The following is a 14,543-nucleotide window of genomic DNA, read 5'->3' as shown; positions in this document are numbered from 1 at the left end:
GTCTGCATCCAAACCCTGCAGATGGATCTTCTCCCCCAGGATATTCTGGATTGGAACAAGAGACACACTCTCCCGAGTATAAACCTTGGTGATGGCATGAGCGTCATTACAGATCTCGTAATGGAGGCCTGGTGCGCTGTCCATGGCTGTAGACAGTCTACACAGTCATCAGCTTCCAGTTTCCCTGCCATTGCTCCAGCCGGAGCCTCTCTTCCTGTCTAAGAACTGGGCTGTGTAGCAGTGCAGTTGTTGGAATTGGAGTACCGCCATTGGGTCCCTCCAGGTCCCTCTGCAACAGATAGGTGCATCTCTCGAGTGGTGTAGACATCTCTGGAATGTCAGCAGCCATTTTATTGCTAAGACTGCTCTTTATTCTTTCAGGATATGTATGGCAAGGCCTTGCCCTTCTTACACACGTAACTCGAGGGTAATTTTATATGATTTTAGTGTACTTATATTTTTCCTGCAACCCCTTACGTGAAGTCGGGGTATCATGTCAGCACCCAGTAAGTTTTTATTTGAGGTTTTAGGATCAGGAGTGTACAGCTTGTACCATGACTTCCTCAACGTATCCTTAGTTCTGAGTTGGAGATGTGGCAGAAAATTTCTCCATTTATGGACCATGTCAACTTTTAGTATTTTAAAACAGAGTTTCCTTCCTTCCTTCCTTCCTTCCTTCCTTCCTTCCTTCCTTCCTTCCTTCCTTCCTTCCTTTCAGATAAAAACGTGAAGACTACTAACACCATTTATTGGCATTCCCTTTCTCTGTCTCTGTTCATCTCTGTCTCTGTTCTCATGTATCGTCAGGATGAGGGTGTATCAAGGCAGCTAGAGAAGTTGGGAATTCACAAAAATATGTGGAAGGAACTGTGATCTTGCAGGGTAAGTGGGCAGAGTGCTGAGGTTATCCCAACAACCAGTTTAGATCTGGTCTGTCTCCCTAAACCCCACATCAACCTCCCTCCCTTCTCCCATCTTCACCTCCTTCATCTCCCAGCTGCTTCCGCTATGAGCTGTCATTCTGGCCTAGAATACTTACTGTCCTTTGTCGCCCTCAGGACTCTCAGAGTAAAGTCTGACTTCATCACCTTCATTTTGATGACTTCCTATTGCAAGATCTTATTGATCACCAAAAAGATCAAGATCCTTGAAGAGACCTGGGATTCCTTCCTGGGCCTCAGGCAGGCTTCCTTCCTGTCCCTGAACTCAGGAACTTCTGAATTAGAGGGACTTCCTTCTGTGACCCTTACCTTCTCATAACTCGAGTTGCCTCTACTTTTTTCTTCTCCATTCTTCATTTTGGTGACATTCTCTTGTAGTTCACACTTGAGCATTGTTCATGTTTGCCTGTTGGCCTGTGGTCCTTAGAAGCAGGAACCAGGACTGTCTTGGCTTACTCTTGAGGCTGGGTTTTGAGGACAGAGGCCTGCATTTGTTGTGTGAATTGACTAGAGCCACAGAAAATGAAAGCTTCCTTTGGGATAATGGGAACCCTTCCCAAATGCGATTGGCCATCTTGCTCTACTCTGCCCCGCATCCTTCCCCTCTTTCTCCTAATTTACATGGCGAGCACTTTCTCTTTTTCTGTGTGTGTCACATGTTTCAAGGAAAATACTGGCTATTGCTAAGAGCTAGTCCCTTATCTTTGCTCTTTTATCAGGATGTAAAGTTTATTTTCTCTTATAACAATTTTTCAGGCTTCGATTTTCTTACTGATTCTTTCACTCAAAGCTTTTAGAGTAGAGTTAAAATGTTCCAACATCCATCAGTTTATTTGGTGTTGTGTTTTTCCTAAGTTATTCATACACACACACACACACACACACACACACACACACACACTCACACTCGCCTAGCAGTGATCAGTGAGACCAGTAGCCCAAAGTGTTTTCTTCTTTGCTTAGAAAATTGCCTGACAGATGATTTAGTCCAGGTTCACACTTGAGACGGAGCTTCAGGTAAACAGGCCCTTTGCTTTGTTTTCTGTTGGAGCTGAGGTAGGGCTGCCCCCTTGGCATCGCTCTTTTAGGTTAAGACTGTTGTGTAATTGAGATGGGGTGTGTGGTTTCTCCACCTTAGCCCCTTCAGTCCAGGATCCTCATGACTCCATAGCAGACCAAGATGATGACATCACCTCGTTTGTGTTGTCTCGGAAGATAGGCTGTCTCTGGTGGACATCGAGACTCCAGGAGATCCAATGAGGCTCACTTGTCCTGAGCAGGAATCCCAAGTTGAGGAACTTGTGAATTTTAGGTCATTACCTGAGGAGCAGTAGTGTGGGACTGGTCACCTCTGGGCTCTGGGGACTTTGGTCTCTTCATATCTCCTACGTCCCTGCCTTTCTGCTCCTTGGTCAGATCAATGTTTGGCAGTTCCAGATGGTTCCAGAACCAGAAAGTCTTGATTACCACTGCCACACCTGAGGTGCATCTAGAGCCTTTAGTGTAAATTTACGTCTTGCCAGTCACTTCTGATTGTCAGAAGGGCTGGAGCAGAGCATATTCCAGTGACACAGAGGAATGTTTATGCAATGCAAGTCATGCTGAGGGCAGATACTAATATCGGGAAGTGTTTATTAAGGTACTGTTGTGTTCGCTAAACATAATGATATTTGTCTGACACATAAAATATATCCTCCAAAGTTATGACCAGGATTTCCTTCCTTGTTTATTTTATGTGGATGTATGTATGGGTGTTGTACCTGAGTGCATGTATGTGGATCGCATGTGTGCAGGTCCCCACCCCCTGCAGTAGAATTGCAGGTGGTTTTGAGCCACCCCCCACGAGATGAGTGCTGGTGTCTGCATCTGGGTTTCTGCAAGTGGCAAATGCTCTTTCCTACTGAACCACCTCTCCAGCCCCCAAGTCCTGCTATTTTCTCTGGTTCCCATTGTGTCTTAGTTGGTGTTCTGTTGCTGTGAAGATCTCTTCACCATGGCCAAGGCAACTCATGAGAAAAAGCAGCTTTAATCAGAAGCCTGCTTACAGTCCATGGTTATAACAGCAGGAGGAAGACACGGGTGACCCTGGAGCGGTAGCTGAGAGCTTTACATCATGAAGTCCAGGCAGCAGGCAGAGAGAGTCACGCTGGTCTGGTGTGGGCTTTGAAAACCTCCAGAGCTCATCCCCAGTGATACAGGTCTTCTGATAAGACCACACCTCCTAGGAAGGAAGGCCGGACTGCCTTCGGCTACACAGGGAGGTGGCTTATGGACCCTAAGGTAACTTACTTAAAGATCAGGATGAATTCGATCCAGGTACATCTTCAAGCTTAATTTAAGAAGAGTTTCAGGGGTGAGAGGGATGGCTGAGTCATTAAAGGTTAGGCTCATAACCAAAAACATAAGAAGTGGTTTTTGTTTTGTTTTGCTTTGCTTTCCTGCCAGAGTGTTTTGGATGACTTAGCAGAGCGCGTTTTCCTTCTGCATGTCTGAGAACTCTTAGCCAGGAACCTCTGGGCCTCATCCCCTAGGGTCTCTTTCCACTGTTGGACTTGGCTTCCTGAAGCAAGATTGTCCTTTGTTTTTCCAGTTAATGCAACTAAAGCACTAAAATGCTTCTGCAAAATGAAGGGTTCTTCCCTCCGCTCCACGTAGAAGTGCACTGTCTTTTCTGTAGATGTTCTGGCTATACATCGTGATGGCGGTTACTTGGATCCCTCCAGAAAGAATTCCATGCTCACTCATCCTGCACCTTCCTGCTTGTCCCCTGAGCAATGCCAGCTGTGCAGTGTAGCTGTACGGAGTGAGTCCTGAAGGGAAGTTTTGTGTTCACCTCTCTCTGACCAATGGACGGTCCCTCCTTGGCCCAGAATCAGGCTGAGAGGGTCCCAAGTCTGAGCCTTAAGTAGATGGCTGAAGAGACTGTTTAGGGATGGGTGAAGAAGCAAAATTTGGGGAATTTCCCAGAGAAGCAGAGCAGGCATTACTACATCTTTTTAAATAGTTTACTTATTTTCATTTCATGTACATTGGTATTTTGCCTGCATGTATGACTGTACGAGGGCATCGGGTCCCCCGGAACAGGAGTTAAAGACAATTGTGAGCTGAGCTGCCAGGTGGGTGCTGGGAATTGAACCCGGGTCCTCTGAAAGAGCAGCAGTGTTCTTAACCCCTGAGCCATCTCTCCAGTTCCCACCACATTATTAAGGCCACCACCCGTATAACCCGTTGTTGCTGGGCCAGCACGGTGACAGATAGCATCAGAGGAAGCGTCTGCTGTATGGTCACCAAGGAACTGGATCGTGAAGAAGCATGCTTAGAGTTCCCATCATAGACACTTAAAGTCAGCCATGGTCATCAGTGACTTCTGGGGTAGGCTATTGGATTCAATAAAGTAACCATTTCCTTTTAACTCATTGACCTGAAAGATTTTAACGTTCATGCAATCTGTTCTTTGAACAGCATCCCGGTGGGGAAGAAGTTCTAAGAGAACAAGCCGGGGGTGATGCTACGGAGAACTTTGAGGATGTTGGGCACTCTACTGACGCACGAGAACTGTCCAAAACGTACATCATCGGGGAGCTCCACCCAGTAAGTCAGTTCTTGGGGTAGGAGGTGCCTTTCTTCTTCAATAAGGCTAGTGTTTGACATGGGTAAGTTTAGATTTGCACCAAAGAAAGAGAGACAGACAGACAGAGAGAGAGAGACAGAGAGAGAGAGACAGAGAGAGAGAGACAGAGAGAGAGACACAAAGAGAGAAAGACAGAGAGAGAGAGAGAGAGAGAGAGAGAGAGAGAGAGAGAGAGAGAGAGAGAGAGAGGAAAAAAACTTTAAAAAACAATAGAGCAAAACCAATTTCTTCTGAGTTTAGAATACTTTGAGACAGGGTCTCAATACATAGCCCAGGCTGGTCTGGAGCTTCCTATATAGCCCATGCTGGCCTGAAATTGGCTCCTCAAACCTTTATCTGTGCTGGAATTATCACTGTACATCACCATGCCTAGTCAGGACCCCATTTTGTCATAAAATAAATTGGCTCAAGCTTTCTTTGCTTGGCATTTTTTGGTTATGGTTATTGCTTAATCAGGGTCAGAATGCTGTGCTCCAAGGCTCTGCCCTGGGGACACTCCCCAGGCTCTGAGAGCCCAGAGAGAGACACATTCAGAGTGGGGAAATCAGTCCAGTCAGTTTGTTCTCCTGCAGCCAGGGGAGTGAAGGGGGCCATGAGTACACATTCCCTGATGAGAGACAAGTAGCTGCCCCAGCCCATTACGCAAGCAATAAATGCTGAAGGTAAATAAATATAGGCATATCCCTATTTTTATGTCTTACTGTATATGAATGGTGGTTTTTGTAAGAACCAAAAGTGAAGAAAAGATAAAAGTAGGCTCTTTTTAGAAGTCCCAGAAATCCACTTTGGAGCAGGTTCTGTTGAGCTATCTCTGTGTGTCTGTGTGTGTGTGTATCTGTGTGTGTTTGTCAGTGTGAGTGTGTGTGTGTATGTGTGTGTGTATGTATGTATGTGTCTCTTTTTCTGCTTGCCTGCCGTCTTTTGGATTTGCTGGGAGGTTATGTATACTTAGACTCTGTCGTGTTTCTCTGGAGGTTTTATCAGCCTACACATTTTCATACTTCCCAGAAATAACATGGTTGTATTGTATCGGCAAGGTCTGCCCTTGTGAGAATTCCTCCTTGTCCTGTTCCTTTAAGTTCTCTTCCTATGAGGAGGGAGGGTGAGTTTCATTTAGGTCACCTCCCTGTGAGGTTCTTCTGTGGTCAGCATTTAGATGCCCTTGGATTTTGACATCCTCAGCCTGAGGGTTGGATAGTTTATAGTCATATTTCTGGGAGATTGCAGGCTTCACTGAGGCCATCATAGCAGAAAGATGCGTATCTCAGTGAGCTTGAGAGTGGAGAAGGAAGGGAAGGATTTTGTTTTCAGTTGTTCTCTGAATTGACAACTCTAGTAAGTCTCTAAACCTCTCCACATATAACCAAGACAGTCGTGGGTCCATTCTGAACTCTGGAACTGTGAATGGAAATGCCTCTTGTTCCTAACTACTGTGAATTTTTGTTGTCAAACCACACGGATCAAACTTTGTATTTAACTTTGCTGAATGCCAAATGCTAGTCACTGAGTAATAATTTAAAAATAAGTCAGCCCTTTGAATATGAGACTTTTACAGATAGATGTCCTGTTATTTTTAATCCCACTCTTTTCTTTTTTTCCCTTACAGGATGACAGATCAAAGATCGCCAAGCCTTCGGTAAGTTTGCACAACCACCTCAGAGTGGTGGACAGAGGTCACTGTGTGTCTTCATTGCAGGTCAAACTGGGGCAAAGGTCACCGCCTGCACAGGTCTTTCTGGGTTAGGTAGATGTGTGATTTACTGGCTTTGCAAAAGCTTGGTTTGGGGTTTTTCCTTTGTTTTTCTTACCAGTCAGTGTGGTTTTGAGGAGACCTTGTGTGTTACAACAAATGTATTACTGTGAAAAACATCATAATTATTAATAAACAAAAGTCTGGGTGTATAGCTCGATTGAAAATGCTTGTTTAAGTGGAAGCATGTTCTCCTCCCTGACTCGGAGAGGACTTACCTATGGCTCTCCCTTTTCTGTAGAGTGTGGTGTCCTGGGCATTCAGAAAAGGCGTCTCACATTGGCATCCCCTAGTTTTTCAGTCTGAGCTGACTTTCTTATTTAATTTGCTCATCAAATCTAGAGTAAGAATTTATGAGGACAGCAGCCGAAGTTCCTGAAAAGTAAGCCTAGGCCAAAGTTAATTCAGGCTCGTAAACAACGAAGGGTGAGGGAAGGTTTTGCTTTAGAAACGACAGCAAGGAAACCCAGCTTTTCCGTTTTGCTCTGTGCTTCTGGCCTTAGTGGAGAAGGCACACAGGGCGCGCCTCTCTGTGGACAGCCCGCCGTGTTGTCTCTGCTGCCGAGATGCATGGGTGCAGATGCTGCGCTCACTCCGACTCCCACACGGTGCAGGAAAAGCCATGTGTCAGCTTCCCAGTGCACATTTAACACTGGTGATAGGCGTGCTTCAGGGAGAGTTAAGAAAATGAAATGGTGTTTAGAATCTGAACTATGTCTGTGACAGTTGCTCAGATTCTGACGAGTAGGTGGGTTTTCTGGCTGCTTTATAGGCGGCTGACATGCTGGAGCATCTGTGGTTGTTTCCCCAGAGTCTGTTAGGGAAGAGGTCCGTTTCAGTCCTGTTAGATGTTTAGTATGTTAGTGGTTTTGTTGTGAGCCAGTCACCTGCAGGAAAACAGGCTTTGGGGAGGCTTGTTTCCTGAGCTTTGATCTGCTGCAGGCTAACCACATCCCTAACCATAGTGCCTATGCAGGTGTGTTTGGTGGTTAGCCTGTCTCCTACCCCAGACCACTGGAGGCCGCCCTCATCCGTTTGTTCTTAGAACATGTTCGCTGTGCAGCTGTGGGTCTTGGAGATCCACATGCTGGTGCTCAGCATGCACGAGGTCCTCAGTTCAGTCTCCAACAACTGGCCGTTATTGTGCTCACCTGGAATCCTGAGTCCTTGGGAAATGATCACAGGAGCACCAGAAATCGTCCCAGGCAACTTCGTGGGTTTTAGGCTAGCCTGGGATATATGAGACTGTCCCGAAGGGCAGTGTTGAGGGACGAGCGTGTGTGTGCCTGCTATGTTTGCTGTTCTCTGTGGGTAGTTTCCATTACTTTGATGTTTGGAGTAGCTGGTGGACGGAGCACACACGGCAGGATGAATTCTGGGACTCGCACTGTCAGTGTTAACGAAAGACCTCCTGCCCATGTTTGCAGGAGGGAGCAGCTCTCTCTCAGTCAGACACTGGGCCTCCATTTTATCACGCGTGGCTCAGTGGACGTGGAGCCTCTCCCTGGACTCCACATCTACTTGGTGTGCAAAGCAGATATTTTTACTCTCAAGATTTTACAGATGGACCAGCTTTGGGGTATTTTGTTGTTTTAAAACAAACCAACAAGCAAAAGAATCCCTTTATTTCCTGTTGTGATTTCGCTTAAACTGGAGCGGAGCTGGGAGAAAGGGGTGACCCTTGCTGGTTACTCGAGAGGCTGGAAGCAAGTGACATGAAGAAAATGATTTGCTGCTTTTCCGGGTGCTTTGTTATTTCTGCCAAACAAAACTGTGTATTTCTTAGGGTCCTGTGTTATTGATAGGGGTTTCTGTCCTACCCGGTTTCTGCAGTCCTTAAGTCCCAAAGAAATCACACAGAGGTCTACATTAATTGTAAACTGATTGGCCCATTAGCTCAGTCTTTTTATTAACTCTTATAACTTATATTAGCCCATTATTCTTGTCTGTGTTAGCCACGTGGCTTGGTACCTTTTTCAGCCAGGCAGTCACATCTTGTTTGCTCTGTGTCTGGCTTTCTCTCTGCCTGGGTAACAACTAAAGACTGAAACTTCCCTCTTCCCAAAATTCTCGTTGACCCGCCTCTACTTCCTGCCTGCCTACTGGCCAATCAACATTTTATTAAAAATAATACAAGTGACAGGATAAAAGGCCATTGTCCCACAGCATCATGTAATCATCTTTAGGCTGGAGGATGTGTTCTACAGTCTGATGTTTTTAAATAATCATCACACATGGAGCTGGAGCTCAGTGGTAGAGCACTTTCCAAGTCTGCATAAGACCTGGTGTGTGCGTTAGTCCTCAGTGTTGAGAAAAAATTATTGCTTACCTAAAATATATAGTTTAATTTTGAGAAATATGATGGACTGGAGAGTATTCTCTTGAACCTTCCCAAAAGAAGCTAAACTGCCAAGTTAAGGAATTTACAGAAATTATACATCTATGAATGAATCCCCAGCAATCAACTTTGCTTATATAGAAGGTAGTAACAGTATTGGGGTACTTCCTTGTTGATACTTTTCAAAGCACCGTGATATACAAGGTTGTATTAGTCTCTGAGATCCTCAGACCTCGGGGCCCTGAAGCTCTGGTGAGCTGCCATGAAAGCTGTGGAGGTCACGTGTCCAGCGTCTGGCTTGTCAGTTGGTCTCTTCAGTTCCTGGAGTCTCCGAACTTCTTAGGAAGACTCCACTTTCAGTACTTCCAATGAAGGAGTGAGCTAGGTTACGTGAACTTCTTTGAGATGACTGGTTTGCAAAGGCTTTAGGGATTTGTATTTTTTTATATGAAGCTAATCATGAATTATGCTGACTCACATGACCTTTGTAAGTCATTATACGTGCTATACCGGTAGTTTGTACTGCACGTTGGAAGTCCTCCAGGTTGCACAGAAAACAGGCAGCAGAGAGTTCATTGCTGGCTCCCTGAACCCAGCTGATCCTCTAGGAGCACAGGCCACTAGATAAAATGGGCTTCTTTATCCCTCTGTGAAGTGGAGATTATAGCTTCAACTCCCAAGCATTCTGGGTTTTAAGGCTATGAAGAAAGTAGACAATCCAAAAACTCCTTTTTTTTTTTTTTTTTTTTTAAATTCTACCTTTTGGAATGTCATTGTTACTGGTGATGGTGGTGGTAATGATACATTAGGATTATTTATTTTATTTACCTATATTTAAACTTCAGAAATATTTATTGTGTGTGTGTATGTGCGCACACGCTTGTGTGCCACAACACACACACACGCACAGGTCAGAGGATAACTTTCAGGAGAACTGGTTCCCCTTCCATTGCACAGGTCCCAGGGATCAGGAAAGCCCAGGTTGTCCAGCTCTGAAGCAAGTACCTTTCCCTGCTGAGCCAAGTCACCTGCCCTTATAACCGTATCTTAAATGGTGTGGGCACATTTGAGCCTCAGCAATATTTTAACCTTATATTGGTGCCTTTGTGCTCTCAATGTGGCCACAAAGACAGGGGAGGCCGGGAAGGCTTACCTGAGGTTGCACGGGGTCTCCTGAAATGCATGCACCCCTGCCTGTATCTCAAGCAAGTGGTCCTTGCTCTCTGCGTCCTCACACTATCCAGCATGCGATAGTATCATGCCTTCAGCGGGCTCTTCGGTGTCGTCTGTCATTGTGCTTCTTCTAATAACTGAATGATATTGTTTGCGTATTTAATTGTCTCTCACACTCGGTGTCAATTATACCCAGATGCTCATGAAAATTAATCTTGTGCTGGTTACGAATTCCTGTCGCCACCACTATTAAAAATTGCTTAAAAGGGTAACAGGTGTGACGTTTTCTTTTTAAATGATTCGTTTTTCTTCCCCCTACTATGTCAGGAGTCCTAAAGGTGCTGTGTCAAGGTTGGTGTGTGTTGCTGGGCTGCTTTGCTCATGCGCCCCCAAAATGAATTTGCTTTTTTTTGGGTGGGGTCCCTAACACACCTCTCAGGGGCACCGCTCTGCTTTGCTGCGTCAAGCTACTTACCTGGCTGATGTTTTCCATCTATGCTGCAGGAAGTGCAGACATGACTCTCTGACAGAGCTGGCCTGTCTGTGGCTGCTTTTGCTGGCGCACTAACAGTTTCGCTGGTGTGGAATATTCAAGTGCTTCCTAAAATGTGTTAAAACCTAAATGCGTGTGCTTCGGTGGGACGCAGTCCTTGAACGGTCTGAGAAAATACGTGGTGATTTTTTTTTTTTAACTGTCCTCCTGAGAAGGCCTGTGCTCAGAAAGTGCTAGAAGGTAAATACTGCCATTTGTTGGCGAGGCAGAGCAGTTCCCTAGTTAGTCTGGGCTCTTTCTGGTGCCATCCAGTGGGCTGAAGATGTCTCAGGAAAGGCGGTGCTCTTACCATGGTGGTCGGCACGCCTGTAACGTGGTGTAGGTGCACTCTCATGCCCTGGCAGGTGTGGTGGACATAAATGACACTTATAGTTCATACTCGGTGCTATGGAGAGTTAAAGTTCCCTTCCCAAGGACAGTGACACGGCCTTGCATATGTGCCCACGAGTATTCTATTTACAGTTTTCATGATGAAGTGCTTAAATGTTAAGTGTGGATTATTATATGCATTCTATTGACATTTTCAAATTCACCAATTTAAATGTAGTTCTTAAAATTTCATTTTCTTAAAACATGGTGAAATCAGGCTTTTTAGTAAGAAGAATTTGGACATAATTGTTTCTTTTAACAATTTTTAAAAGACAGTTGAATAAAATGGTGATTTTTTTTTTAATCTTAAAGCATGTTTTGAATCAGGGGGATCAATGCTCAGATGTTAACTTCATGTTTTTTTGTGTTCCAGGAAAGTCTCATCACTACTGTGGACTCTAATTCCAGGTACATGCTGCTGTCTTTTCATTTGTTTTGTTTTGGACAAAGGCTCCTGTAGGGTTCCAGAGCCAGAGTTAAGACATCTTCCCATCTGATTTCTGTCTTCCAAAAAGTTGAAATTTACAGGTTGAAATCCAATTTGAAAATTTATAGCTACATTAAAGTTCTTCCCAGCTATGTGTCTAATTTTACCTATAATCTTTAATTTACCATCCACTGGAAGCTTAGAAAAACTGAACAGTGTAAATCAGATATGCTTTTGAATTTGCGAGAGACACCACAGACTAAATACTCTGGGTATGGTTTTACTTAACAGTTTAAATCCATATGGCATAGATATTAAGTTTGGGGTTTTGAAGAAGTATCTGAGAATTTAAAGCTGAGTTTGAGTGGCAGCCTTGCACTTGGGGATCAGGCTCCTTACTTGGTGGCTCTGGGGACAAGGTCTGCCCTCTGCTGTAGAGCTGGCTAACAGTGTCCTCCACACGGGAATGCCAATCCTCTGATTCTCATCGTAGTGCTAAGTGGGTCCTGCAAGAGGACAAGACATATCAGGAGCATTCCCCTGTGTGGTCTGTGATTTCACGTCAGGAGAAAGTCACTGCTCCTAGGCAGTGTCTGTTGAGAGAGCCAACGCAGCTCTCTGTATAAAGGATATGGGAATAGCTGGGAGCAGAGCAAGGGTGTGAGTTTTCTCATGGTGACAACCAGGGAGAGCAGCAACGTCAACGTTCTAGAGTGTGCACTGTGCTCAAGTTTAGCAGAGCTGAGCTGACCTTTTAGCTCACGTGGTTCCAGAAGTAAGAAAACTAGGTTGTGGGAGTTTTCCATCAGAGGAGCCCAGAGGTTGAGGTCTCTGTAGTGAGGAGCATTCAAGCATCTTGTTGCTCTTGTGTCTTTCTAGTTGGTGGACCAACTGGGTGATCCCAGCCGTCTCAGCCCTGGCTGTCGCCCTGATGTATCGCCTCTACATGGCAGAAGACTAACTTTCCTCTCCAAACCAAGGAAGGGGAAAGACTGCCCCTCAGGAGGGAGAAAAGAAGCCAGTGTTAATCATGTCCGCTGCCAGCCACCGTCCGCTGAGAACATAATTGTAACATATCTGTCTCCCTTCCTTCTGTGTTAGTGGAACCAGCGAGGAACTCTCTGTACTCTTCAACTCTGCAAATGTGCCTTTTTTCATCAACTTCATTTTGATGTTTCTTCACTACATAATTTACTTATTGTAAGCACGATCTTTTTAAAATATATCTGGCTTTTAAAACATGCTGCCGTGTGTTTGTTTGGCAGGACGCCTCCAGTGCTTAGTGTTTTGGTTTATTTCGCAGAGTTGTTTGATGTGCCGATTATCCAGACCTGGGTTGTCTGTGTCATGAAGGCTTGGTTGTTCTTGTCTTGATGGCAGTTAACACACACCTGTTACATGGTTTTATATCCGTTGCCTGACAGGCATAACTGGCTGCAGCAGCAGAAGGAAGAGGAGAATGTAAGTCTCCACCATGGCGGGAAGGCCGAAGGGGTAGGGAGCGGGTCTGTGACAACACTTTTGGATCAGGAAGCAGAGCGCTAAGACCCATTCCCGCTAGCTAGGCCATAGAGGCCAGGGTTCCGCAGCTCCCCGAGACAGTGCCACCAGATGGGACCCAGATGTTCAAACACACAAGCTGTGGGGACATTTCCTAGCCAACCAGTGAAGTGCCAGCGCTGTTTCTTTTTCAAAAAGATTAAGATTCAGAAATTATATCTCAAAGATTGGTAATTTTTCTACTAGAAATGCATGGCAGAGTGTGGAAGTGACCTACAAGATCTAGGAAAGAGGCACCGCGTCCTCTGTGTGTGACGGATAACAGCCGCGTAAACCAGGTCGTGGACTGGGGAACGCTGTTGTAACGGCCTGTTCTCTGTTTAAAAGTCGTTCCCCAGAGACTCACAGTTTCGTAACTTTTGAAGTTCTACAGATTCCCCATCCAGAGACAACAGCAGAGTATGTCCTCATCTTAGGAAATACTGATTGAGTGACTCATCAGAGCACAGATCTGGACAGAGTTGCTGCTTGCTCTTTTGGCGGAGCCTTAGCTGCTGAGTGATGAGCCGCGAGAAGTGTGGTGTGGCTCTGCTTACTCTTCCCTGGACCTCTCAGGAAGCTTTCGTTGTTATCCCCTGCATGGTGTGTTATTAGCATCCATGACTTTTTATTTTAAATGCAGAAACCCCAGGGGGTAATCTGCTAGGTGGTACTTGTACCGAGCTGTGACTAGGTGACCAGAAGTGGCGTTCTTAAGAAATAGCACATCAGAAAGGAGCGTTACCGTTGCTACAGAGCACAGATTGTTTCTTAAGGATCCTTTTCAGTTATTTTTATCATATGTGTGTGAGTGCAAGCCTGCGTGTATGTACTGCACGGGTGCCTAGTACCCACAGAGGCTAGACTGTAGGATGATTGTGAACACGGTAGCGAGCTACCACGTGGGAGCTAGGAACTGGGTCCACGTCTTCTGCAAGGTCAGCATAACTTAACTGAGTCATCTTTCTAGCTCCGGTGAAGAGGAATCGTTTTATAGTCAGTGGCATGCATCGCCCTTTCCCGATATTTCCTATGGTGCTACGCGTCAGCGCCAGGCCTTCCTTGCGCATGCTCAGTATATGCTGTGTCACCGAGCCACCCCCAGCCACTCTTCATCATCACAGTTCTTGTCCAGCAGGGGAAGGGTCAGGGTCGGACGATATTGTAAACTCTTCAGAGCTTGAGACAGAAGAAGGAGGAGCTATGAGCTGCAGTTGACAAGGGCATGTGCACTTTAAAATAAGTTAAATACTTGTTAAGATGGTACTATTTTGCTAGAGGCTCACAACTGGTATAGAGAGTAAGTGACTGGAACACTGAGCCCGACTTGGGATGTGTGTCGTATCCCCTGTTCAGGGCTCAGGGAGCATTGCGGAAATGGGCTGTGGAAAGATTACAAGAACCCAACCGAGGTTGGGAGGATTTCTTGGCACGTCAGGACTGTTGCATTCATAAGCTCACTGTTCTTGTTTCCTGGACACAACCCACAGGAGATCAAGATAAAGTTCCAGCGTTGATGGGGAGGGGCTCACTAGGCCCCGCCCCTTAGCTGAGGCACTATTGGTGGCTTCTGTGGGCGGGCAAGGGGTGTGGCCTCTAGCTGGTTGCCCTGTTCTCATGGGTAACTCAATGCCTGGGTGCTTTGGCTTCAGTGGGTAATAAAAAAGAGGGGAACGTGAAACTGGGAAGAGAATGGGGGCAATCTGAGAAGAGCTGGCTGGGGAAGGAGACGAAGATATTTACGCAAACTGTATGCCTGTGTGAAATTACCAAATAACGAAAAAACTAAAAAAAAAAAAAAAAAAAAAAAAAAAAACCTTTC

At 45.5% G+C, this 14,543-nt stretch overlaps 1 protein-coding gene across 1 annotated transcript in view; it reads left to right on the top strand.

The window, feature by feature from the left end:
• The window catches only part of Cyb5a (cytochrome b5 type A), a 31,456-nt gene extending 19,033 nt beyond the window's left edge, over positions 1 to 12,423 (top strand). The window contains exons 2-5 of the mRNA XM_050120271.1: positions 4,404 to 4,532; positions 6,179 to 6,208; positions 11,129 to 11,163; positions 12,062 to 12,423. Coding sequence (XP_049976228.1) covers positions 4,404 to 4,532; positions 6,179 to 6,208; positions 11,129 to 11,163; positions 12,062 to 12,143 — 276 coding nt within the window. The 3' untranslated portion in view covers positions 12,144 to 12,423. The remainder of the gene's footprint in view (positions 1 to 4,403; positions 4,533 to 6,178; positions 6,209 to 11,128; positions 11,164 to 12,061) is intronic.
• The last annotated feature ends 2,120 nt before the right edge of the window (positions 12,424 to 14,543 follow it).

The sequence above is a fragment of the Alexandromys fortis genome, unplaced genomic scaffold, assembly GCF_014885135.2.
Source record: "Alexandromys fortis isolate MF-2015 unplaced genomic scaffold, M_Fortis_MF-2015_v1.1 scaffold_179, whole genome shotgun sequence".
Classification (NCBI taxonomy): Eukaryota; Metazoa; Chordata; class Mammalia; order Rodentia; family Cricetidae; genus Alexandromys; species Alexandromys fortis.
This window is presented reverse-complemented; position numbering and strand designations above follow the sequence as displayed.